This window comes from Ixodes scapularis, unplaced genomic scaffold (genome assembly GCF_016920785.2).
Source record: "Ixodes scapularis isolate PalLabHiFi unplaced genomic scaffold, ASM1692078v2 PGA_scaffold2__306_contigs__length_199485367, whole genome shotgun sequence".
Taxonomy (NCBI): domain Eukaryota; kingdom Metazoa; phylum Arthropoda; class Arachnida; order Ixodida; family Ixodidae; genus Ixodes; species Ixodes scapularis.
In genome coordinates, this window is record NW_024609857.1 from 198155332 (window position 1) to 198181890 (window position 26559).

The 26559-nt window shown below is 46.1% G+C and overlaps 1 protein-coding gene across 2 annotated transcripts; it reads left to right on the forward strand.

Annotated features, from left to right (window-relative positions):
* The first annotated feature begins 572 nt into the window (after positions 1–572).
* On the forward strand, positions 573–25612 carry LOC8023886 (superoxide dismutase [Mn], mitochondrial). Of its 2 annotated transcripts, XM_040208990.2 has the most exons (6): positions 595–625; positions 709–761; positions 1574–1758; positions 18352–18468; positions 19137–19316; positions 25403–25612. In XM_040208990.2, exons 2-6 carry the CDS (start codon positions 724–726, stop codon positions 25549–25551), a joined length of 669 nt encoding a protein of 222 aa, XP_040064924.1. In that variant the 5' UTR covers positions 595–625; positions 709–723; the 3' UTR covers positions 25552–25612. The 2 variants fall into 2 exon arrangements, with proteins under 2 accessions (XP_029835354.1, XP_040064924.1); XM_029979494.4 differs by having other exon boundaries at positions 573–761.
* The last annotated feature ends 947 nt before the right edge of the window (positions 25613–26559 follow it).

The window sequence follows — 26559 nt, forward strand, 5'->3', positions numbered from 1 at the left end:
GGGCACAAAACTTAGCGCAAATTATTCTAAAGTGTTCCATTATTATGTCAAAAATGATTGCGATGCCGTACGTTCCCACAACACTGAAGAAACAACGATTTTCTCACGTTCTCCATGCATTTCTGACCGCAGTTGGAACCTCCGGGCGTTCGCCGCTAGTCGCCGAGAGGCGGCGTTCTAGATTGCGCTACTCTGCTCCGAAGGAGCTATATAGTGCTCTAGGACCCAGGGGGTCTGCCTGCATGGTGCGCCGCTTGCGGCAGCCAGAATGTATGGGAAAATGGCGGACCTTTTCCTCTAGATTTAGTATATGATCTCTATGGTTTGACCAGAGGAAAATTGGCGACTCCCTCGCCGGGGGGAAGAGGCAGGGGGGTGATGTTTTTTAGTTTTTTTGCCCGATCCCCCGAAGGTCATCCTGGTGATATCCTACACTGCCTGGTGATAGTTAGGGGAGAAAAATTGGTCTTAAAAGGGCGGGAGGAATCATGTTTTTGTCTTTTTAGACTTAGGCTAGGTGGCGCAAGCTACCGCCCGTTACAAAGGGAATAGCCATTAACATCCATCCATCCAAGCAGTTGGACGTCTCGTATCCTCGTATCGTGCTCGTATCAGCCGCTTGAAGCGCTTGAAGGTGAAGGCGTAAAGGCGTAAACACACTGCTCTCGCGGTTTCTCACACTAATTCTGCTCCCCGCAGGTTTAAATCGTTTAAATCGCAATTATGTTCGGGCTTCGTGCAACAAACATCGCCTTGCGCAGGTGAGCGACATCCCGTAGTCTCTTGGCGTGGCACGGAGTTAACCGCTGCGCCATCCTTCCCAATTATCAGAATTAAAGACCAATAGAAAAGGATATCTCGTTCTCACCTTTGCAAACGAGTGCCAGTAGCTTGTATGAGAGACGGCTACCAAGATATCGCACCAAGAGTAATCGCTCGCACTTGCCGTGGCTGCGTGTCCCATGTAGACTTTGCAGCCGTCCTCGGTTTAACAAACTATAGCCATGCGAAAAATCCTAAAAGGGCCCGTGGTAGCAACTTTCACAGCGTTAGCGGTTCCCGACTCTTTCGAGTGACGGCTGGTAAAAAATGCCACGTCGAAAGTTACCTCACGCAATTCCATGGCCCCACGCGGTCTGACGCGGTGCCATGTTCTCGAGTTACTCGGGCGATAATTTTCTAACTGGGATCAGTTGGAATAGCTTACCTGGTTCTAACTGGGACAAGAAGGTTTCAGCTGGAGATCAGTTGGGTACCAATAGGGGTTCAGCTTGAACCAGCGAGACGGTGGCGTGGCTGCAGGGAGAGAGCTTATGGAGCTGAAGCCTCCCTCAAAAGGCAGCTGACCCTAGAGTATACACATGACGACCCCTCCCCCGCGCCAGTTCATGGCACAATAGCACATTCCAGTCCCCCTAAAATAAATTCCCGACTATGTCACTGAGGCCAATCTGGGGCCTCAACGACTAGGACTCGCCATTGGTGTAACGATGCCACGCCATGTATCGGGGCACGGGCAGCAGCCGAAATCCTCTGTCCGGACGTGTGGCGTCAAAGCGAGCGTGTACCGCAGCCTAGTGGGCCGAGCCACAACGAGCCGGGCCAAGCACACATTGCCGGACCTGCCGTACGACTACGGGGCCCTGGAGCCCGTGATCTCGGGGGACCTGATGCGGGTGCACCACCAGAAGCACCACGCCGCCTACGTGAACAACCTGAACGCCGCAGAGGAGAAGCTGGCCGACGCCCTAGCCAAGAGTGAGCATTGGGGCAGCCTTCTTTTTTTGCTCCGGGCAAAGCGGAAACCCTTCTTTAGGGTCACCTTGAGCCCGCTTCAAAGGAAAAGCTTTTTCTGGGCGTCATTGCAGCTCCCGCAACACGGTCCTTTCACACGCAGCAACTGCCTCCAAGTGCCATGGTTTGTCCACGACCTCCTCTCTAGACTGGGTCAACCCTCCCCGCCCCTACGGGAGTGCCTAGAAATATTATGTGCCCCCCCCTGCTTAGGAACCGAAAAATCCACCGGGCGCCGCTATGGCTGATTTCCACGTGTGCGGCGAGGTTGCGTACCGGTACAATTATTTCTCTTTAATACGGACCTCGTTCATATGGATACCTCGCTGCATGGACCAAATTTTCGGGGACAAACTGGGTCAATACGTGCATCTTGTCTCATTATTATGGACGCTTTTCTGGGGGAACGGATGTCTCCATATTAATGAGATCACTGTAGTAGCAAACATCTTTTTATTTTATTGCTGTTATTTTCTTTTTTTTTTACATCTCTAATGAACTGACTTGAGTGACAGCATAATTCACTTCAGGTTCTATGTAAGTGATGAGTTAGTAACAGTGTGTTCATTTTCTGCTGCCAATGTGTGTGAGCAAATTGTGGCTGGCATCATTCTTTACAGTCGTTCTGAAATTGTCTACGCAAGCCAACAGTGAAGTTGCAAATTCATGCTTTCCTAAAGAAGACACCTCTGTATTTTGAATGTAAACTGTAGAAGAGCCTTAATTAAACACGTTATGAGTAATAGGCAGTTGAAGAGACGAGATACGCAAACGAGCTGGCAAAGGGCGGTACGAAAGTGAGATTCCATTTCTTTTGGGGGGGAAGTAAACTGAAGTTGCTAATAAATTAGCAAGGAATACTGGTACACTCTTCACCAACATTTAGTCACTGTTCCTAATTTGTCTTTTCTTTTTTTTGCCAGAGCACCGATTAAGATGTTTCATTTTGAACATGTTATAAAACTTGCCCCAAGTTGGAAGTATTTTCATTGCTCAATTAAAAAGGAAATAATCTAGACTTTACTGAACAATTTCTTAAATGTTTGCAATTAATGGCTATACTTTGCAAGTAAACATTTTGAGTAGGGATGGGCGAATGTTCGGTTATTACGAATAGCCAGTCGAATTCTCTTCTATTCGGCATTCGCTTCGAATTGAATTTAAGTATTCGACAATATTGAATTATTCGACAATATTGAATTATTCGACAATATAGAATTCTTCGACGTTTCTAAATACAGTCAAACCCGACTATATTGAACCCCTTTATATCGAATTATTCCTTATATCGAACAATTTTTGTGCACAGTAATGTTACAGTGATAATATATAGCAAAGACTATGGTCGAACTGTCAAGAGCGCCGTTTTGCTCTGCAAGCTGCCTTTTTTTTTTTTTTTTTTTGGAGGGGGGAGGTGGGGGGTGGGGGGGGGGGCGGTGGCCGCGTCAATTGCTGGGAAGAAAAGAAAAAAAAATCTTTTGCGGAGGGAGCTCCCTCTCCCCACTCGGTCCGCAAAAGAGAATATTATTTTTTCTTCCAAACAATTAATGCAAACGCCCAAGAAAAAAAAAAAAAAAAAAAGCCAGCTTGTTCTGCTAGTTTGTTTTCCCCAACGCAGCCACCTCTTTTAGGGGAAAGCCAACTTGCAGAGCAAAACGGCGCTCTGCAGGGGAAGGTGCTCCTGCTCGGACGTGCTCCGTGCTCTCGTCATAGTTCAGCGCTAATGCGCGAATATGGAAGGCAGCGGCCTCAGCACTTTGCAGTCCGTCGATAGCGTAGAAAAATATTGTTTTCGCGATGCAATGAAGAAAAAGCAGGAGATGCAAGACTACTTCATTGTGAAGTATTTCAGCAGGAAGTGTATTTTTGAGACTCGAATTCATTAAAACTTTTATATTGAATTACCCGTTATATCGAACTGGTAGACTTTTTTTGCGAGTTCAATATAAACGGGTTTGACTTACTCTGGCTTGGATTTCCGGCCAGGTGGCACAAGCTTTCGACCATTTCGGGCTCCCGAATTCAATACACTTAAAATTAACAATTACAGTACTTCTAATGCCAAATAAAGGCAAATATGAAACTATAGTTTAAACATATCTAGTGGTATTTGTTGCTTGTACTATTCAAACCATTCGATTCAAAATTATTCGGCCAAAATCACTATTCGCTTCGAATTCGATTCGGACCTAAAATCCTCTATTCGGCTATGCCTAATTTTGAGGCATGATTGCTCGGGATAAAGAATGATGCTAAGTTTCTAAGGAGCTGCTTGCAAGTAACGCTGTTGCTGTGCCTATCACTTGGCAGTAACTTCATTCACATAGAAAATATTGCATGTGAGAAAAAACAAACATAGGGGTTGTTCAGGAGAAATGAGAGCCATGTTTTTTCTCATTACAAAACTAAACATTACTGAACGCTCAATCTGCACTGAAATGTAGCACCAACGCTTCGGAGCAGACGGTTTCGGAGCATTATGTTACTCAAAAGGTATGAGCGACTTTCGGAAACTTTGAATGAGATGATGGTGGACAAAGAAGCTTGGGAATGCATAGAGATGGTGTCTGCTATGAAAAAACAGACCCCATTTTCTCATCATAATTTCTTCAGCTTGGCGAGAGACCTTTCGCAACCACTAGTTTCATATGTCAGTCAATGGGAATGTGTGGAAGGTAACAAAGTGCTCCCGTCAACATCCGAGTGCCTGACTTGCAGGAGTAAAGGGGCTAGGATGAGACTGCGTATAGAATAGCCGTGTCGTTTGCTCCAAGTTGGAGTGAACTGCAATGAAGGCTGCAGAAGCGAGTTCTAGTTTGCACAAACGCTCTTGCAGTGCGAGACCTACTAAATTATGGATGCACATTTTGATAGTCACTGATATGCCTTAACCCTATGTTGACGAATGTTGCCTACAGAAAACAAACCACTTCATAAATTTTTTTGTTTAATAGTTTTAATTTTAATATGTATTTTTAATCTAGTAGTTTTTCAACAGTCTTAAAGATCGATACTACAGCACCATCTAGTGAAAAGAAGTGTGAACAGTTGACGAGAAAAAACAAGTTCAGCGCACAAATACGCGGCAACCAAAAACAGTGGAATGGCGAAAAATATAAATTCTTCTCTTGCCACTAATATTTTATGATGAGTGACCTCTTTGCTTGAGGCTATCGTATGTTTGTGCAGATATTATTGACATTTTATAGTGATCCATAGAGGTTGCACGAGGCAGCCACCTTCAAACTTTTGCCTGGTGTTGCCCGCAGGCAACAAAGCTATAACTTTCAAGTTTACCTGACAATTCTTTTAATATTTAACTCGACTATTTTGTTTGATCTTGTTAAACATTAATATCTTTAAAAATGCATGTTTTAAGCAATATTTGTATATTTTCAATAAAAGCTTAAATTAATTCAACAGATATATAGTCAGAGATGCTCTACTGGCAACACTGAAAACATGGCAACAAATGTTATAATCCGCGGGCAGTACAGCTTGTTCCCGACGGGCCACTACAAGTTTGATAATGAAAAATAAATGTTAATAAAAAAAGCCACATGTGTGTTTATAGATTCCGATGAAGCCTTAAAGGGACCGCATAAATTGGCTGGGTGACGTATCGCGCCATGATTTACTGCAGAGGTGCCCGAAAGGGTGGAAGCATAGCATGAAATTTTCGAAGAACAAACTTGCCTTAGTAAAAAGTGAAAAAAAAAAAGAAAAAAAGTTAGCTGACTTTTCCTATCTACGGTGCCTGTCTGCTATCCATGCACCTTCTGACTGGTGCAACGAACGACAGATGGCGGCTCCAGCGTCAGCTTACCACCTTATTGTGGCAAAGGCAGACACATAGCTGAAATCACTCGACAAACCATCAGTTTTATTTGTTTTCTGTCCAGTTAATGCTTTTTCTTGAGCACGCGCCATCTTTTATTCAAAAACATTGTCTGCTTTTGGCACGATTGGGCGGTAAGCTTGCACCGGGGCCGCTGCCGCCATCTGTCGGTTGTTGCACCAGTCGGAGTGTGCGTGGATAGCAGACGGGCACCGTGGGTAAGGAAAATCGGTTATTGTTCTTTTACTTTTTACTCTGGTTTGTTCTTTGAAATTTTCTTGCGATGCTTCCACCCCCTTCGGGCACTTCTGTGGTAAATCGTAGCGCGATGTATTACCAAGCCGATTTATGCAGCTAAAGGGGCGATGCAACAATGTCAACTCTGAAAGAATTTGCAGTTTTATATTTTTACATTGTTTGTCTAAGACGTGACGCACAATGGTTATAAAGTAGTAAGTTTGGAAGATTTTGCCATTATGTGCTCAGTTTAATGCTATATTTGATAAATACTGTGTCGTTGCAACATGAGTAAATGCGTCGAAACCCTTTTATCGTGGACAAAGTTGCGCTGTATTCAGTTTTAGTGGCTCCATCTGCCCAAAGTGGAAAAAACTTTTCTTCCCTCGAGCCTCACCCAACATTACTAAAACACTCGGTTGGGAAACACCCTTGAAACCGGACTGCTCTCGTCCACCGAGACCAAACTAAATATGATAACGGCGCCGCCCCGTAGCAATGAGTCAAAACCCGAAAGTTGATTTTAATAGCTACTGCAAAGTAGCACTCCAAGAAGGTGCCCACAGGCCCTCGCGCAACTCCACCTAAACCAATTTGTGCAGCTGTCCAGATCTTGGAGTGCCCTCTGCGGGAGAAATGGCGGCATTGCAATCGCCATTAGTTTGGTTCTCGAGTACGGATCATAGCCACTTTTCTAAAGCAGGCTCTTTGGCAGTTTCCAAACGAAGTTGTTCTAGTAGCGTTGGCCTCACCCCATTGTGCTACTACATCAGTTGAGCTTTCCTTTGGAAAGGCATGCTCTTTCCCCCTCACCACATCGCTCAGACCAACCTTCAAGGTCGTCATGTAAATCGCGAGCGAAGGCCGTGCGCGCGTTGGACGCTCTGAAAGAGAGCCCAACCGGATCCTTCCTGTCCCCATTGCACGTCACTGCACACCGTGGGACTCGGGAGATGGTGTACTAGTTGAGAGTGGTCTGGAGGCACCGAAAGCGTCGATTGTTTGACTTTTTTTTTGCTAAAAAACTAACATGCATAGGCAAAATTTGTTTTCAGTTCTTTATTCCAGACATGACAGGGAACACCTACCACAATTATTTGGCCGAAGTTTGAACATCGTTGCACGGCCCCTTTAAAGGCTTCATCCAGATTTGTAGGCACGCTGTACTGTATTTTTTCGACTGCATACTCAAATGCAAGTTGTACATGTGACATCACCCGAGTGGTAAAATTTGAATGTTGGTTTTAGCATAACCTTCATTTGCCATTTTCTCAATAGCTGTTGTGAATTTACATAAAAAAAGTAACACGCCAGGGAAGTGTAAAACTTGGGTATTCCAAAATTGTTTTTAGCAATCAATTACCTTTGAGAAAGTTTTTTTATTCCTTTATAAGAAACTGGAGATTTTGATAAGCCTGTTCTCTTCACTGTTTTAGCTTTTTAAGAACAATGATGCCTGCAGTGAAACAGTAAAACGTAGGCTGTGTGACACTGTCAGCGTAAACAAAGTCATAAGTGCTTTTTTTTTTTATGTATAAAAAGATAAGCATTGAATGTGGTTGGGAAATTTATAAAATTCACATTTGAAGGCCTCTTGGTGACCCAGAGAGACATAAACATAAGCTATGTTTGTGTGCACATTCTTTAAATTGTGATGTCACCTGCCATTACAATTTTTCGAGACGTAGGCCTAGTCACCTCTCCATTGCAACATTTCTAGCTTCAATTTATCACTAAAAATAAGCCCCGCAGGGGGCTTCGTGAAAGCAGGTGTTTGGAGAGTGGCGTCTCCACGAACCCCGAGCTATGCGGGTTCGTCCGCCCACGTCTGGCTGTGCGTGGCTTTCCCGTGTCCGGGGAAAAGGGCATCCTGGAGGTTGAGCCGAGCCCGGGGTAGGTTTGGACCCTTCGGGTACCCCCGGGCGAGGCAATACACCACTTCGGCCCCTGCTTCTCGTAGACGGGAGTCCTGGTAAGGCCCGGCCAGGATGATTCAGTCTAGTCGCCACTTCTACTATCCCCTCCCTTCTTTGACCCTTGTCTTCTCCTTCTTTTCACTCTTCTCATTTCTTTCCTTTTTCAACTTCTTTGGCGGCAAGGGCTAACCTTGGGTGGTGACAGACCCCTTGTCCAGAACCACACCTGGTTATAGTTCCTGGGCAGTGCTAATAGCATAACGTCTCCAGCAAAGCCCTTTTTGTTATGGTGCGTTATCTATTCCCTTGTTGGGCTCCGTGGTGGGCGGCACACCACAGGTTCCGAACAAACTTCGCCTCTTATGGCTGCCTCCTCTTCTAAACCCAACACGGTGCGCCCCCCTAAAAGGGGTTGCTCCGTACTTACTTTTGAAAAAGCATCTGAACCACCAAAGTTTCCAAGATTTTTTGTCCTTCAAGCCCTTGATGAAGAAAAGCCACTGGCTAAGCTTTCGCCTTTCCTTGTATCTAAATGCCTTGATGCCATCATTGGCAAAGCTTTCAAGGCGAAAAAACTTTCTGGCAATCTTCTCGTAGAAGTAGAAACTGAAGTTCAAAGCAGGACACTTCTAAAACAGACATGTCTAGGAGAACACAAGATAAAGGTCAGCCCACACCGGACACTGAACAGTGTCCGAGGTGTCATCTCCGAGGCTGATCTCATTGACTGCAGTGAGGACGAAATTCTGGCTGGACTCCAGAAACAGGCTGTGGTGGCCGTCAAGCGAATCACCATCCGCAAAGACGGGCAGGAGCAGCCAACCAAGCATCTGATACTGACCTTTGAGCTGCATACGCTTCCTACGACCGTTAAAGCTGGTTATTTGCACTGCAAAGTCCGGCCTTTCATTCCCAATCCACAAAGATGTTTCCGATGTCAGCGCTTCGGGCATGGCTCGCGGAACTGTCGGGGCCGTGAAACTTGCGCAAAGTGTGGCAGCAACGACCATGTTGCTGACATTTGTGAGAATACTCTCAAATGTGTCAACTGCCAAGGCAATCATGCTGCTTATGCCAGAACATGCCCACAATGGAAACAAGAAAAAGAAATTCTAACCATTAAAGCACAAAAGAACATTACCTACCAGGAGGCAAAACAACAGTATTCCTTTTTTGCAAAAGGAACTTTTGCCCAAGCGGTGCAAAGGGGACCAGCACCGCGAACAGAATCGAAGACCACCCAGGTCTCGCCTGAGGTCCTGGCAGTGGCTCTTCAGTCCCCAACCCCCCAGCAGCGGCAGCAGCTTCCTCCAATTTCTGGAGGGAGCGCGCCAGCTGCTTCCCGACCACGGGACAGGCAGGGAACCCCTCTGTCTGTCCCCACTCCGAGGGCCCCTGCCAGGGAGAAGGAGCGAGAGTCTCGCCCCAACTCACGGGAGAGGGCCTCGTCCAAGGAGCGGCATCGCACCGCTCCTTCAACAGCTGAGGGGCAGGGACGGATGGAGTTGGGTGACGCTCAGCCCAGCACCTCCACTACTGCTCCTTTGAGTGAGGGCGGTCGTGGCCGGGGAGTTCGACCCCGTGCCTCGACAGTGCCCAGACCTATACAACAAGCCTCGTCTCAAGAGGTGGAGGCGAAAGACGAGGCCACCGAGCTTTCCGCTCTTTCGTCCGACCAAGACGACATGGAGTGGGAGACAACCAAATCTAAGAAAAAAACAAAAAAGCCAGTAATTCCACCAAAGTAGTTTTTGGTGGGAACTACATTTTTGGATTGGATTTATTTGACTGTGTTCCGTATACCTTCATCTACTTCTGATATTAATGCCTCCACTTCTCCTTCAATGGAACTGTCGAGGCTTGCTTGCAAACTATGATGATGTTACTGACCTGCTAGAGGAGCACAGTCCTATTGCCTTTTGTTTACAAGAGACTCACCTGAAGGAAAGTCACTCGAAAATCCTGAAGCATTTCCAGCTGTTTCGCAAGGATCGTCAACATTCGAGCCATTCGTCTGGAGGTTCTGCTGTTGTTTTACAACGCTCAGTCCCTTGCACTGAAGTTCCCTTAAACACATCACTAGAGGCTGTTGCTGTCCGTATACTGATTGACCGTTTAATAACCATTTGTTCTGTATACATATCTCCAAATTATCACCTGGAGTATAAAGAGCTTGAAGCTCTTTGTGATCAGCTACCTCCTCCTTTTGTGCTCGTAGGCGATTTTAATGCTCATAACCCTCTGTGGGGAAGTGCACGAAGGGATACACGAGGAGCACTTATTGAACGTTTTTTGGTTTCAACAGGATTGTGTTTGCTCAACTCTAAAGAGGCTACACACTTTTCCTTGGCAACACATACATTCACATCAATCGACCTTTCACTTGTGCATCCGACATTACTTCCACTGTTGTCATGGAAAGTCATCCCTAATCCCTACGGCAGCGATCATTTTCCCATTATTTTAGATTTCCAGAATCATCCTGTCACACTTCCAACACGGTCACCTCGGTGGAAGTTTGACAAAGCCAACTGGACACTTTTTAAGCAGTCATCTCTTTTAGCTGTTACATCCCTCCATCAGCTCTCTGTCGATGAGGCAACAGGTCATGTCACAAAACACATACTAGAAGCTGCTATGCTTGCAATACCAATGACGTCCACTCACCTCCCCAAACGGCCTAAGCCGTGGTGGAATCAGGACTGCAAAGAGGCAAAGAAGAAACAAAATAAAGCATGGGGCATATTTAGGCGATATCCAACGCCAAGTAATCTTATTTCGTTCAAGAAAATGAAGGCGCATGCACGATTTGTCCGCAGGCGGTCAAAGAGGAATTGCTGGGAGAAGTATACATCTTCCGTGAACAGTCAGGCAACACCAAAGGAGGTTTGGGATCGAGTTCATAAAATTAATGGCTCATATCATGCTTTTTCCATTCCTCTTTTGACAAAAAATGGAATATGCCCTGAAAGCCTCGAGGAACAGGCAGATATTCTTGGAGAACATTTCGAATTTGTTTCTAGCTCAAGAAACTACACACCTACATTTCTTAAACGCAAAGCACAGATGGAAAAGAAGGCTGTTAACATTTCGAGTGGTTTTCAAGATCCCTGCAATGTCCCATTCACAATGCGTGAACTTGAAATGGTTCTCCACTGTCCTAAACAGACTGCACCCGGTCCAGATGGAGTTCATTACATTATGCTCCAACATCTTCATCCTTCAACTCTTGAGCTTATCCTATACCTTTTCAATAAAATCTGGTCTGAAAGCCATTTTCCGTTCGCTTGGAGGGTTGCCTTCGTGGTTCCTTTGCTGAAGCCAGGAAAGAATCCTTCATGCGCATCTAGCTACAGGCCTATAGCTTTGACAAGTTGTTTATCAAAGACTCTTGAAAGAATGATTAACAGAAGGCTCGTGCATTTTCTTGAAAATAACAACATTCTAGACAGATACCAGTGCGGCTTTCGATCTTCCCGATCCACGGTAGATCACTTGGTTCGTTTCGAGACAGCCGTGAGAGAGGCGTTTGTGAACAAACAACACTGCCTTTCCGTGTTTTTTGATCTGGAGAAGGCGTATGATACTGCCTGGCGATTTGGAATACTGCAGGACCTAATCGACATTGGTATCCGTGGGCACATGCTCGGCGCAATTAAAAGTTATCTAGAAAGTCGTTCATTTCGTGTAAAGCTGGGTACCACCTTCTCTCGAGATTTTTTGCAAGAGAATGGAGTTCCCCAAGGGGGTGTACTTAGCGTCACTCTTTTTTTATTATAAAAATGAACTCCATTGCCCATGTAATACCTCAAACAAGTTCAGTATTCTATCTACGTTGATGACCTTCAGGTTTCAGTGTCATCATGCAATCTTTCCATCTGTGAGAGGAGGGTTCAAGTGGCAATCAATAATTTAACAACCTGGGCTAATACAAATGGTTTTAGGTTTTCTACAGAAAAAACTGTCTGTGTATGCTTTTCTCGCCGGCGCGGATTTTTTCTAGAACCCTCCTTAACCATCTATGGACTTCCTATCAAGGTGAAAAGTGAACACAAGTTTCTGGGTCTCCTCTTAGATTCAAAGTTAACGTTTGTTCCGCACATTAAGCAATTAAAGTCAAAATGCATCAAATCACTCAGCATTCTCAAAGTGTTGTCCCATCAACCTTGGGGTTCTGATCGACTCTGTCTCCTGCGCATTTATCGTGCAGTAATTCGCTCCCGACTCGATTATGGCAGTTTTGTGTATGGTTCAGCCAAAGCTTCAGCATTGAAGATGTTGGACCCCATTCATAATCAGGGGCTGCGGCTGGCCACCGGTGCTTTCCGCACTTCTCCGATCGCCAGCCTCTATGCAGAGGCCAATGAATATTCTCTAGAGAAAAGACGTTTCGCTTTGGGGTTTATGTATTCACTCCGAGTAAGATCAGTCCCTCTCCATCCAGCTCTTGAATCGGTTGAAAAAATCAAGTTTGAGAGGACTTTTCAAAATAAGCCAAGTATCGTCCCTCCCTTTGCTCTGAGGCACGCTAAGGCAGCAGAGTACTTTGACCTTGACCCGAAGCCCCCTGTGACAAAGTACAGAAGCTCTGCAGCTCCTTGGGAGTATTCGTTCATTAACTGTAATTTCACCTTGACAAATCACAGAAAGAAAGATACTCCCGATGAAGTGCTGAGGCAAGCATTTTCTGAAATACAAAGCCAGTACCAACATCACTTCAGCATTTACACAGATGGCACTAAAACAGATTCTTTTGTTGGCTGTGCAATGGTTGGACCATCTGTTTGCCATGTAAAGAAACTTAACCCTTCTGCTACAATTTTAACAGCAGAGTTGCAGGGTTTATTACTTGCTGTGGAGTATACACTTAAGAAAAGGCTTCGTCGCTCTGTAGTCTACACGGACTCTCTAAGTGCATTAAAAGCCCTTGTTTCACTAAATTTAGTCAAAAATCCTTTGGTTGCTCAGCTGCAAGATAAGCTAATATCAGCCACCAAAACTGGGTACGAAATTATTTTTTGCTGGGTGCCAAGTCACCTTGGCACCCCGGGTAACGAGGAGGCAGATCAGGCCGCTCGCTCTGCCGTCACACACTTTGTGGATACAAGAGAAATCCCTCCAAAAGATTACTGTAAGAAGGTGAAACGTTCCATAATGCAGAAATGGCAACATGAATGGGACCGCGAAGTAAACAACAAGTTACATGCGGTGAAGCACATACTGAAGGAATGGGAGAGTGCCCGACATCGCGAACGTTTCTACGAGGTGGTTCTCTGCCGTCTAAGGATTGGCCATACACGACTAACGCACGGGCATCTTCTGCGTGGCGAAGATTCCCCGAAGTGTGAGCATTGCCATAGCCATCTAACCATACATCATATTTTACTTGAATGTAATGCGTATGACCCAGAACACCTTGACCATTTTTCGCAGCTATACAAGGAGCATACCCCATTACGTCTTATGATTTTACTTGGCGACGAACCTCTTATTCCACACTCTTGTGTTTTTAATTTCCTTAAAGCAATCGGCCTTCTACACCGACTGTGATTTTATTTTAAGTCCCTAAAGTCAGTTTCATACCTTTTATACTTATACACACCTCATGTTCATAGTTTTATCCCATCATCTGCTACTAGAGCTCTCTTTCTTCTCCCTAACCCTTTTCGGCAATAGTTTATGTACCTGGCGCATTATAGCCTTAGATGCTTTTGCGCCACAAAAACCCAATCCAACCCAACTAAAAATAAGAACAAAAAATTATATTTCTCACCACGAAGGAGTGCCGCTACACATCTTTGGTAATATTTGAACACATTTTTCTCTACCTGCAATTTCAAGGTTGGTTGGTTGTATTGTTTGCCAGACGTGACATTTGCCTCACTCACGGTGGGCACGTTTCACGGGCCTGGGTTATTGCAGGTTGATGAGGGTGAATGCGGGGAAAGGGAAGGGAAAATATGGTGATGAAGGGGTCCGGGGATGACGAGGGAAGCGTTAGCAAAATAATGACTAAACACGTTTCGCGGGCGAAAAAAAAATGATTAGGGCCGTTAAGACGAACTGTGACATATGTTCAAACAATGCTGTACACGACAGAACCCCAGAGCGCGCACCAGCAAGCACAAAATAAATAATGAGAGTACTTATATCGACCTAACTATACTTCGTTTCACCCCACGTGCGAGTGAAGGCAAAGCTGGAAGCGCGAGCACGTATGCTCCGCGCGCTCAGGCTTTGCTCGAGCACGCGAGCTGAGGAGAAGCGCTAAAAGCGCTGGTCTTGTGCTCTCAGCCCCGGCCTTGCCCGCAGATAAGGCGAAACGAAGTATAGGCTACCGTTCTAAAGTTTCTTACACGTCACAGTCACAGTCTTGAGAGTCGTTCGCATGCGCCTAAAAAACAAACACAAATTTTCTCAGCCGCATGCACGTGGAAGTTGGTGCCTTTGGAAATAATGTAGCTTCGAGCGTGAAAGGAATGTCCAGCCCTCTCGGGCAGTTCAAGAATTCAATTCGTTCGGATGCGTAGTGTTCGCACTTAAAAAAATATGTGTTCAATTGTCTCTTGTTGGTCACAGTGTTGGCAATTAGGGCTGGCCGCTTTTCCAATCCGGCACAAGTTAACGTTTGTATAAGCGGAATCTGATCTAAGACGGTGAAGAAGGGAAGCAAACTTGCGTGTTAAGCCCCGCGTACATGCTAGGGGAGCCGGGCCATGCGCTGCAATTCTTGAAACCGGATGTCTATGCTGTATCCAGGTTTGGATTGCTATTTTTGAGTCAGTCTGGGTCGGAAGCTGTAAAGTAGCAGTAGGTAGGAGCAGAGCGTTGGAAGCCAGTTGGTCCGCCTTTTCATTGCCAAGAATTCCGACATGTGAAGGTATCCATTGCACTCGAATGTTACAGCCTTGGAAAACAAGTAGACGTCCCAAGTTAAATATCTCACGAGTCATGTTGACATTAATGCTTCTGCCACTTTGAATGCTTTGCACTGCAGACTGGGAGTCCGTTGCGAGCAGCCACTTTTCTGGTGGCCTTTTCAAGATATAAAGAAGAGCTGCATGAATTCCACAAAGCTCGGCCGTAGTCGATGGAACAGCGTGATCAAGCCGTCCTGACCAAGAATGGTGTTCTGATGGGATATGGTATGCCGCAGACGTGGAATCGTTAATGAGATTAACAGAGCCATCAATGAATATGATCTTAAATGAAGCGTGGCGGGACGCCAGGACGTCTTCCGTCAAGGCGCGGCTGACCAGCGAGGAATGCTGTGATTTTCCATGAGAGCCAGGGATGTCATCATATATGGTGAATGGATGCTCACTCCACGGTGAATCGGCTGGAGAACGCTGAACAGCTGGTGTAGATCCGAGCGCCTCTATCAAAGTGTTGCAGTGTCTGCCATAATGAGAACAATGCCGCCGTTGGATATCCTCGTAAAGAGAACCACCGCTGCTCGACTGGGCGAGTCAAACCAGATGGCGAAGAGCCCGTTCCTTAGCGTGCAGAGATACTGGCATTTCCTGGGCCTCAATCCACGTTGCCTCTATTTGAGAGTAAGAGGGGAGTCCTAGGGCCATCCTTAGTCCAGCGCGATGAAGTCGTTCCAGCTGATCCCACAGAGAGCGAGTAGGGGGCAAGTACGGCGCGACATAAAGAATCCGAGACAGGTTCAGCGCTCGATGCACGTTAGTTAGGGCTCGAGGAGTTGGTCCCCAATCAAGGCCACGAAGCCTACGAATAAGAGAGGTTGTGATCGTGCTCTGCCGTACAAGAGTAGTTACGTGGCGACGCCAGCAGAGCCACGAGTCGAGATCAACGCCCAGATAACGGTAGTTTCGCACACGTGGCAATCGGATCCCAGATAAAGTTAAATGTGGAAACCCGTGGCGAAGAGGACGGCGGGAACATGCGAGCACAGCCGTCTTTTCTGCCGAGATGGAGGGGTCGAGGTCTTCCAGCATGTTTGCAACTCGTTTAAGGCAGGTTTGCATAAAAGGGCGAAGTATACGGCGATCGGAATGGGAAGCCCACAAACAAATGTCGTCAGCATAAATTATCATACCACTAGGATGAGGTGATGAGTCCATGCACAGTGGTAGCGTTGCCATTACGACGTTGAAGAGTGTCGGGCTTAGACAGCTACCTTGAGGTAGTCCCCGCAGCAGTGGGCGAACAGCACCTTTGAACGTTCCCAGGCGGACACTGATAGTCCTGCCGTTCAAGAAGTCTTCGAAATATCTTAACATCCTTCCCGTTACGCCAAGATGTCTCAAGCACGCAAGAACAACATCATGGGGAACAGAGTCGAATGCGCGTTTCACGTCTAAAAATACTGCCAAGCCTGTATGTCCCTGGGAACGGGCATCTTCCAATGCTGACGTGAGAGTCGCAATGCAGTCAGCGGTGCAACGTTCGCTTCTGAATCCTGCGAGCTCAGGGGGAAGAGCTTCAGTATCGTCGAGGAACCACTGAAGGCGTGTATTCTTAATATTGTCCTATGACAACCAAATTTGGCATGCATAAGCTTGAGGATATGTAGAATGCATCTATCTAGGTTTAGTTGCAATGTACATTTCTTGTATTTAGAAAAACATTTAAAAAAATTAGCCCTTTAAAAATGATGTTAGATGATAATTACATAAGTGACGAGGACAGGACGACACATCTCTGCGATTCTTGTCTAACACTGCAACATTAACAGCATGCTTCATTTCCGTGAATTCGAAATGATGTTTTTGTGTTTTTTAAATGTTTTAAAACAAGAGTTCTTATACACAATATTTAGGTTGTCTATTGCACTCGGTGGTTTAAAAGGAGCAAATTATCCCATTTTACTAGGCTCTTTTAAGTGTGTTGCCATGCCCCACGTGCACACAAGGACATGTTTTTTTGACGTACGACTGTCTTTCTCCGCCCTTGGAAAGGGTGCAAAGTTGGGAGGTCAGCGTCATCGTAACTTAGTCATGGAAGTGACATCACACAGATAACACCGGAGTGCCGACCAATTTGCATTGCTGCGCTTCCTGACGGCGTGCCGTGCCTGCTGCCGAGAACCGCGCAGTGCACGCGCGCATACTTTTAATGTTATAATGCGATAGCATTCTTTAGTTGGATTTCTTGGACTTTCTGGCCTCCTAATGCGTGGTAGGTATGCGCAGTCAACCATTTCAGCTGACATTCATTCACATTCGCACCCTCTTCGAAGGACCTGAAGACGACCTAGACGTCGTCTTCTAGGGCGTCGTCCTAGACGTCGTCTTTGACATTGTCCTAAACGTTGTCCTCTCGTCGTCTTTTCATTTCTTATGCTATCCACATTTAGTTCTATGGAAATTTACGCAGCACAATACACCCATGCACCAACCTTTTTTTTTATGTGTATTACGTTTAGAAGACAAGAGCCATGCCATGCAAAACTGACACCAGATTTAGGAAAAGTACATCAAGCACTATGAACTGAAAATCTAGTTTAGATTTTATAAATATTAAAAAAGAAAGTTTTCCCCCATGCGCTTATCCCTTGAAGCTTGAAATGCTATCGCCAAAACTCGGGGTGCCAACCCAAGTGGCAAAATCTAGTGATCTTTTATTAATACCCCATTCGAGTAAAATGTGAAAAGAAGTGTGTTTGCACTAACTCTGTCACGCAGTTTACATTTTGAATGGACAAATCACCATGTATATTTACACTCCTTCAACCTCTCTGGTCTAAGAACTCTGCCAAATTCAACCTTTTTCCTATGTTATGATGACACAGCTGTTTCCAGGGTGTAGACTCCAAGAAACTAGATAGTCTAAGGGCATAACTTGTCAATCAGCTTTTAAGCTTTAATGATAACAGTATTCAAGAATGCATATACCACCTGTGGGTAATTGGGCAAGAATGATAATTTTTAATGCAAGTTATAGTTGCAGGTTGCTGCAATAGATGATTCCTCTAACATTTATTCTCTCTCTCAGTGGCTTCTTACATGTGTAGCATCCTCGAAGCAGTGCACTGCCTGACGAAACTTCCTTCGTGTGGCTGCTTCGGACTGTGGTTTCTATTGCGTGTTCCTGCACGGGGCAGCAGGCTTGTATATGTTCCTGATGAAGCTTGCATAGGTTGCATGGATTTCACAGTTTCAAGCACAGTGTACACTAACTTGAAACAATGAAAAAGCTACAAAGGCTCCACGAATGCTCGACAAAATCTCGAGGAGAAGTGTAGACGTCTGTCTAGCCACTCGGATGCCTCGCCGAGAGCTTGCACCTGGTGGTTTGGACTGCCCGTAGCTCGGTGGAAAACTTTGCAGACCCGAGACGTCTAAGGACCATGGTACAAAATGAGCCACTTGCATTGCTGTATGCAGATTAAAAGGGATGTCGCAGCGAATATGCAGACAAACTTGTTTTGAACCCCAGACAAGGGCACAAAGGGTAAACCAACCTCCAGCAAGTATTGAGCATCCACATTGTTTTTGTTTGAGGGTCCACATGTCCAGTATCGTGTTCTTTGCCATAGCTGGGGCGAAGCGAGAGGCAGGGAGTGCAGAAGTTGAGCATGGTCCTTTTGTGCCACAGACTGTGTTCGGAGCATTGTGTCCTGTTCCATGGCCATCAAGTTCAATGGCGGAGGCCACCTGAACCACAGCATCTACTGGACGAACCTTTCGCCCAATGGAGGAGGAGAACCGACTGGTGAGATCCTCCATTGACATACAGCTAAGTGTCTGGTGAAAGGCTGAGCTCTGCTGGAGCTGTTAAGCGCTGTTGGACTTTCAGATCTTGAGAGAATAGTGTTGTTTTAGGCCACTGGAGGCCTTGCCTAAATATGGCTCCGTAGAAACACCTCTGATTAAGACTATACATCTGGCCCAGAGTTAGGCTGGCCTAACCTGTACAGTCCTCTGCTTGGAATTTTTTTCATGCATATCAGCCCCAGGTTTTCCTCTTACTTCATTGACAAAAAAATGAAAGCCGTTTACAACTCCCTGTAACACCGAATTAGAGCGCAGCTCTTGAGGAGGAGGAGGGGAAGGTACGGAGAGGGGGCTATGGCCCTCCTCCTCTCCTGCTCAGCTCCCATTTAGGGGAAACTTTTCCGGAAAAAATTTTCCGCTAGATTTAGCAGGGAAATTTACCCATCATGCACCGTGCGCCGACGCCGCTCAAGCTGGAAACAGGCGCCTAAGAGCTGCGCTCTAAAACTTAAGGCCACTTTCAAAATGTAGCTCAAATACTATAGAAATACAAATACTGTAAGTTCGGTCTTGCATGGGTGCACAGTGATGGTCAGACGAAGCTTTCCATCTGCCATATATTCAAGCAGACAAAAGGGGGCATACAGGGTGTGCTGTGTGTCCCAGGTGACCTCCTGGAAGCCATCAAGAAGGACTTTGGGAGCTTTGAGGCCCTCAAGGCGCAAATGTCTGCCAGGGCCGTGGGAGTGCAGGGCTCGGGCTGGGCCTGGCTGGGCTACAACCCCAAGACGCAGAGGCTGCAGGTGGCCACCACGGGGAACCAGGACTCCCTCTGGGACACCGAGGGTAAGCAGGACGCCCCACCACTCTGCTCTTCATGTGCAGGCTCAACGGGATAATCTCTGGGGTAAATTTGAATCTTACAATACGGACAGTCGAACTCTTCCACTGTCACTGACACCCTCAAACGTTGAAGGTTGGGAGACAGGTCATGATTGGGACATTGCCTCAGAGCCTTAGTCAGAGGCTAAGCTTACTTTTAATCCTAACTTCAGCCATGCTTGTGCTTCGACCAGCATGGCTACGACGCAAGCGCTTGCACAGAGACCGCATTATTGATTTATATGTTTGGTTGTTTTCGTTGAACTAACCGTCTTTGTGAGTAACTTAGAGGCCGCACGCGTCCTTCACGGGGCAATCTGCCCCTAGCCTCCGACCGGCCTGAGGTGCGTCATCACTGCACTTGTTGATTGCACTTGATGTTTTCAGTTATGAAAGGATCTTATATTGACAGTCCCCTTGTTATCATTATTGTGTAAGGACGTTAGAAATACAATGATTTAATGTTGAAGTAAAGGTAGCTGAGGTGACAGTACAGTGGCCGAACAATTTTTCGGACTTTGCAGGAACCAAAAAGATGTCCGAATATTAGAGCAGTTAAAAAAACTTGCCTTCTTTACGTCAAAGCAGGCTTAAAAATGTCGTTAGTAGTGCCTTACTTCAGGTGACAGCTCTGCTTGCGTTCGGCCATTTTCTATAGCTGGAGAGCTTTCTCTTCTAGCGTTGTGGTTGAGTACTTTCTGCGCTACTTAGTGGCGATGGAGGAGCAGACGGGGCCGTGACGTCCAAGCCAGCATAGTCCGAAAACATGACTCACCTAGACGAGATGAAAGGCGCAAGTCCACGACTGATGAATGGCGGCCGTGGCATCTCTAACAAAATGTCTGACTATAGCCTCAACACAGCTTTTGTGTTGCTTAGGACGTGGGTTGTGGAATCGAGGCAATAACAGAGAGTTGTAGTAGATCACTCTAATACCCCCGATAACGATATCCGATAAAATACTACGCATACGCAAAGGCGGCGGCAGTGTATCGGCTCTCGGTGCAAATGATGTCTGAAAGATAATGTCCAGGTTAATGATGTCTGAAATATCAGTCGCTGTTGTACATGAACTCTTTCGGTACCACGCCCATTGGACATCGATCACCCGTGAACAGTAGTTTTCACACGCTGCAATACAGTATAAACCACTTACAACGTAACCGTTTATAGTGCGGGACCGGGTATAACGCGGCTTTTTTAAACCACCGGTTCGCTCCCATAGAACTCCATGTATTTACATACCGCTTAAAATGCAGGTGCGCGAAGGGAAATACCGGTTATAGTGCGGTTTCTCGAACATCCCGGCGGCCTTGCCGACTGACCGACGCAGTGAGCACGCTTCCCTGTGCGGCGCTAGATAACGGCGCGAGCCGCAACGCCGCAAGCGGCACCTGCGGGGCAAGGAGGATGTTCGAAGAAGCGGGAAGAAGCGAAGAGAGAGGCTTCAGTTGCCATAGCGACGGAGGGACGCACGCACATGTCGTTCACGTGCGTGCATCCCTCCGCTGTGACGGTCGGAAACAAGCGCAACGACAGACCAATCGCAGGTCGAGGAGAAGTGTTCGCGCGCGTTGCATGCCGGTCGCGGGTCGGCCGGTCGGCTGCTTGCTTCTGTTCGCAAACATGGCGTCGGTTGTGATCGTTGACGTGGTAGACGGCGTGGTGGAGCTCATCGTTCCGCAGCGCTATCCTTGACTGTGAATTTTCGTTGTGTGTCGCTATGATAACCCAGCACGTACCAGAAGGGAAGATCCACCTACTCGTGCGGCGATGTCGTGGCGGCACTCTCAAGACGGCAGAAACGCCCGTGTCGTCGTGTTTGTTTACTTCGACTACAGTGGTGCTTTCTGAGCATGTGTTTTCGAACATCGCCTGGATTTCTTATTTGGAGCATTCCATGCCTGTGCTAAAGTTCAAGGTATTACTGGCGCGTACCGTATGAAGGATGCGAATTTTCACGCGTTTTCATCGCCCGAGAAAAGTGATTAGGGTTAGCAATCCTGAACGCTCGCAACGTCTGCCCATAACCCGAGACGCCGTTAAAAGGCTCCGCCAGGCAAAAGTCGCTCATTTCTTTCAAAATGTGTGACACACTTGAGAGAAAAGTGCACTAGTCTGGTGAAATAAAGACTTTCCTCAAACTAAGCTTTATTTTTCATCTAACATAAAATAAATTCTTTTACAAAGGTAAGTTGTCTGATGGCATGTATTTTGGCCTGAAAAATTGATGTTTTGGTTATAGCGCGGGTACCGCTTATAGTGCGGATTTTCGCGACTCCCGCGACATACATTATATGCGGTCTACACTGTAAATTTGAATTTGGCGTGCAGGACGTGTTGTGCCATCTCAGAAATAGCCAAAGAACTACAGCATTGGATTTGTTTTGCGCTTTCTCCCAAGCTGGTGAGGTACCAGATATCAATCTCTGATCAGCGGCAGCCCTTGTCAAACGTGGTGTTCTGCTGGCATTGGGGACTGCTACAAAGACGCCATCAATTGCACGATTTAGCTGCTTTTGCTGCTTGCTTTTTGTAGGACAGCAGCAGCGAGGACTGTGGACAATGTTGGATCATTTGATTTGAGCTCCTACAGCAAAGTTCCATCTTTGAGGCGCAGAATATTGACTGGCACTCATTGGAGAGTGTCGTTCTAGCTTTCTAGGCTAGAACGACTATACAGGGTGTCACAAAAGAAAATTTACACGGTCTTTTCGACCGCAAAAATAAACTAGGCATTGCCGAACTCCCATTCTCCGCCCAAAGGTAGCGCTAGAGGTCACAACCAGATGCCAAAGTTTCAGCCCGATCCGATAACTTAATCAAAAGTTATAAGTGATTTTCTGAAAAGTTCAATGGGGAAATGGAGCCCATTTTTGCCTGTTTTCGGTTTCTGGTGCCATAGAGCCACATGTGTTTGAAAACTCCGTCGGCCGCCATTTTCCCACTGGAATTTTCAGAAAATTACTTATAACTTTTGATTAAGTTATCGGATCAGGCTGAAACTTTGGCATCTGGTTGTGACCTCTAGCGCTACCTTTGGGCGGAGAATGAGCCTTCGGCGATGCCTACTTTATTTTTGCGGTAAAAAAGACTGTGTAAATTTTCTTTTGTGACACCCTGTAGAAGTGATAGTGGTGTGTATGGGGCACACTTTGTATATTTAGGAGTTTTAAAATTCCTAAATATAGGATTTTTAACTGCAAATGTGTAAATTAGTGTCGTGATGTAGGCGAGTTGGTTCATGGCAAACGGAAATAAACAGCGCGCAAAAATAGACTAAGACGAGGGGAGGGGCACAGATAAAACAACCAGAGAATTATTGGAAGCAGGGCCGTACCCAGAAAAAAAATTTCGGGGGGGGGGGGGGGGGGGGGGGGGGGTTTCGGGGACAACGATGGCCATTTTGAATATGTCTATTGTCTTATTTTCGCCTATGAATCATGTGCATCGGTGGCATGTAATGGAGAGTTATAGCAAACCGGAGAACCGATCCCGGTTTGGTACCCGGTAGCCGACCTGCGCCACTGCGCGTGCGCAGAGGTGGAGATTAAAATCGGCTGGCTGCAAGTGCACCGACCAGGGCCGTACACAGAAAAAAATTTCGGGGGGGGGTCAGAACCCCCCCCCCCCCCCCCCCCCCCCCGTGGTTACGGCCCTGATTGGAAGCATATGCAAAAACAAAAGAGGGCAAGATACATGCATCAGCCAAACATCGGTTTTTCTTCACAAAAAAGAAATTGCTTATATTGACACATGCTGAAGCAATGGTGCGGTTTACTTCGTTGGTATTGTTTCAGTAAATGTTTAGTTGCGAGTGCAGCACTTGTGTTGTTCGCATCTTCCCTTCGTCCTTGTCTATTTTTGCGCTCTATTTATTTCGTTTTTCAAATGTTTAAACTTTTTGTTCTCATTTTTGCACAAATTCCAAGTTCAGCATTTAAATTTTACAAACTTTTTCCAGACATTGGTGTAAACCTTTTTGTCTTCTAAAGAGCAGCTTATTGGCTACATTGTGATGTATTATAATTACTCGCATAGAGTCACCGACCGATTTGCCTGACTTGCAGGGTCTGAAAAAATGTCAGAATTATAGAGCAGTCAGGAAAATTGGCAGATTAAAAAACTTGCTTTTATTACGTCTGAGCGTTCTTAAAAATGCCGTCAATAGGCGCCTTGCTTTACGCCTCTGCTTGCGCTCGACCCCTTTTAGCTTGAGAATCGCTGCCTTCTTTTCTAGCATTATGGTCGAGTACTTTCCATGCTTCTTAGGAACGCCTCACGGCGGCGGAAGAACAGATGGGGCCATGACGTCTAAGTAGCATAGTCCGAAAACACGATTCACCCAGACAAGATGAGAGGCGCAAGTCCACGACTGCAGAATGGCGAATTAACAAAGAAAATTGGTGACGATGATAATGCAAAGCTGTTGCGTACGATCAACAATGAGGAGTGAGTTACAATCTTGTGAAGATATCCGAAAACTTTGTGGGCAACTTTTCAAACCAACTTTCACAATCTGACAGCGTGCATGACGAGCTGCCTGAAGGAACTGCTTGGAATCCGATTTGCATTCCTTAGAAGACTGCTTTCCCGGCATGGCACAATTTGTTTTCTTACTTCTTTTGGTCACACTCCGAAGGTTATCCCCTATTAGCACCCAATTCACTCTTCATCTTTTATCTGGGGGGATATTACGGTATGTACGCATACTAGGGTGACCACCCGTCCCGCGACTGTCCCACATTGAGGGTTCGTGTCCCGCGTCCCGCAAGGAATACCAAAGTTTTCAGAATGTCCCGCATTTCACATTGTTGTAACATTCATTATGCAAATTATGACATTTTTTATTCAAGCACTGCAGGAAGCGACAGTCGTTCTTGCAGGAGACATACGCGCATGGCCATTCTGCTTCCCCCCTTGATGGCAAAATATTGCGAGCGAAAATTGCCCGGAAAAAGTTGAAAAATAAACTATTGCAATTATTATCACATCATACTGTGTCATGAGTAATAGTTGTTGTAAAAAGCTTTTTTTTTTGAGTTGTGAACACGGTTACAGAAGGCAAAACGCCTGCAACCCCCAACGGTCGGAAAAACAACATAAGGTTCTAATTTTGTGTAGGAGCATGTTATAGTGGGTTACAAGTCAAGAAGGTAGGAGGAGCTCCTCCCACAAGCGTGATGCGCCCGTTCAAATCCATCTGCAGTCGAAAGAATAGTTCACTGGAAACGCCCCTTGTTCCGCTTCAATGAATAGATATTGGCCACAGAGTGATGCCAACTTGTCTCCGACCGCCACTTTATGAGAAAGCGACCTTTGTATTCATCAGAGGGGGAACCGAGCCCCTGAGAGTGGTCTTTGTATATCCATTGGAGGGGGAACCTAACCCCCCAAAGTCGTATTTGTTTCCATCGGAGGGGGAAAACTCTAATCTCCCTCTCGTGGCTTCCACAGTGCCAAGTCAAAGTCGAAAGATAAAGCCAATATTTACCTGAAGGCAAAACCCTCTCCCGTGTTGGCCACGACGTCACGGAAACGATGGGAGAATATTGGATGCGGAGGTGGTCGAGGGATATATGAATCCCTTTGAGGGGCATTTGCTGCTCTCTTCTTGACCTGTAACTTACTATAGTGCAAGAGTGAGCATTGACAGGAAATAATAAGGCGAGAAAAAAATCACGGTTTCTTAGTTCCTTTTGATGCATTTGGTCTGCTGCAGTCGATTTTAACGTTTTTAACCTGGACACCTTTAATAAAACATTACCTATTACAATTGCCGCAACACAATTTTACAGTTGTAGAATGTGCTTTCGGACAGCACAGGATTTCGGGGTGTGTGTGTTGATGAATTTTCTTTAATACTTTCTTCTTCAGTTGTGAAAATAACGTCCTCCTCTTCTTGCCCCCGGTCAGGGTGTCCCGCATTTGGACAGCAGGAAGGTGGTCACCCTAACGTATAGAGTAGCTGGACCTCCTTTGGTTTTTGCTGTCCCCCCCATGTAATGGGTCCCTAGATGCCTTGGAGGTAAGAGAAAGTCTGTTTGCAGGACTGGTGCCCCTGTTCACCATTGACGTGTGGGAGCACGCCTACTACCTGCAGTACCGCAACGTCCGACCAGACTACGTCAAGGCCATCTGGGACATTGCCAATTGGAACAACGTGGCGGAGCGCTTCCAGAAGGCCCATGCCGAATGAGAGCCCTCTCTCCCCCCTCGCAGTTAGTGTACACGGGAAGTAAAGACTTGTCCAGATTGCATACCCGTCTGTGTTCATGCTTTGCCCCCGAGGGACCTTGGCAGCTCTCTCTGTCGTCCCTATTGTCACACCGTCTGTCGAGGGAAAATTGGGAGCCGAGCTACGTAGGCGGGACAGAGGGTTGCCCTCGAGACGTCCTGGGAGTTACTTCTGTGGACGCTCGGGCGATAGCTGCTGGTTTGTTTTGCAAGTTTACTGGATCATGATCGTAAATTGATTTTGATATGCATTTCGTTTTGCTAGGTGGACAGAAGCCATTGCTACCTGGAATGGGGTGTCACTATAGGCCATAGACTTTCCAGTTTTAACCGATAAAAATCTGCCGGTGTCAAAAATACCAGAGCTGTGAAAACCGAAACATGCAGATTTCTGTAAATGATTGCTCCAAGTGAGGACTGCCTTTGCCCACGCATCTTCATGTGCTGAATGATGTTGATTGGGGCGAAGCTCTAGTGGTGCTTGTCTGCGTAGACTGTGAACCGCGGCATGCCAAGCCTTTCGTTCGTTTTCATCCGTGTCAGAAAGAGAATGTGTGGTATGGAACGTGGTTGTATACGCATTTGAGCAGTCTTGTGCGAATAGTGCATTTTGAGTTAAAAGCGAATTCGAAGCGAATAGTGGTTTTGGCCGAATATTTTCGATTCGAATATCGAATAGTTTTTCCACGCCTTTCATTATGATTGCATAATGCTTAGACGAAAACCCAGCTAAACTTGTGAAGGTTGTTCCACTTGTTCATTTATAAGCTAAGTTTAATCTATCTATATTTATGAACTGTGACCACAGAAGGTCTGGCGTCTTGGGATGGCAAGTAAACGACGAATTTGACATGAAATGAATCCTGTAGAGATGGCCAACTATACCAACTAAAGTTAATTTACAAATCTTGCCATATAAAATATTATTTCTTTAATCTCGAGTTAAAAAAAGAATGAATCGTGCATGATG

Coding starts and splice junctions, on each gene's coding strand:
- LOC8023886 (XM_029979494.4), top strand. CDS start 724: ATGTTCGGGCTTCGTGCAACAAACATCGCCTTGCGCAG. Junction 762..1,573: donor ACAAACATCGCCTTGCGCAG/GTGAGCGACATC, acceptor CGTGTACCGCAG/CCTAGTGGGCCGAGCCACAA. Junction 19,317..25,402: donor CTCCCTCTGGGACACCGAGG/GTAAGCAGGACG, acceptor GTCTGTTTGCAG/GACTGGTGCCCCTGTTCACC.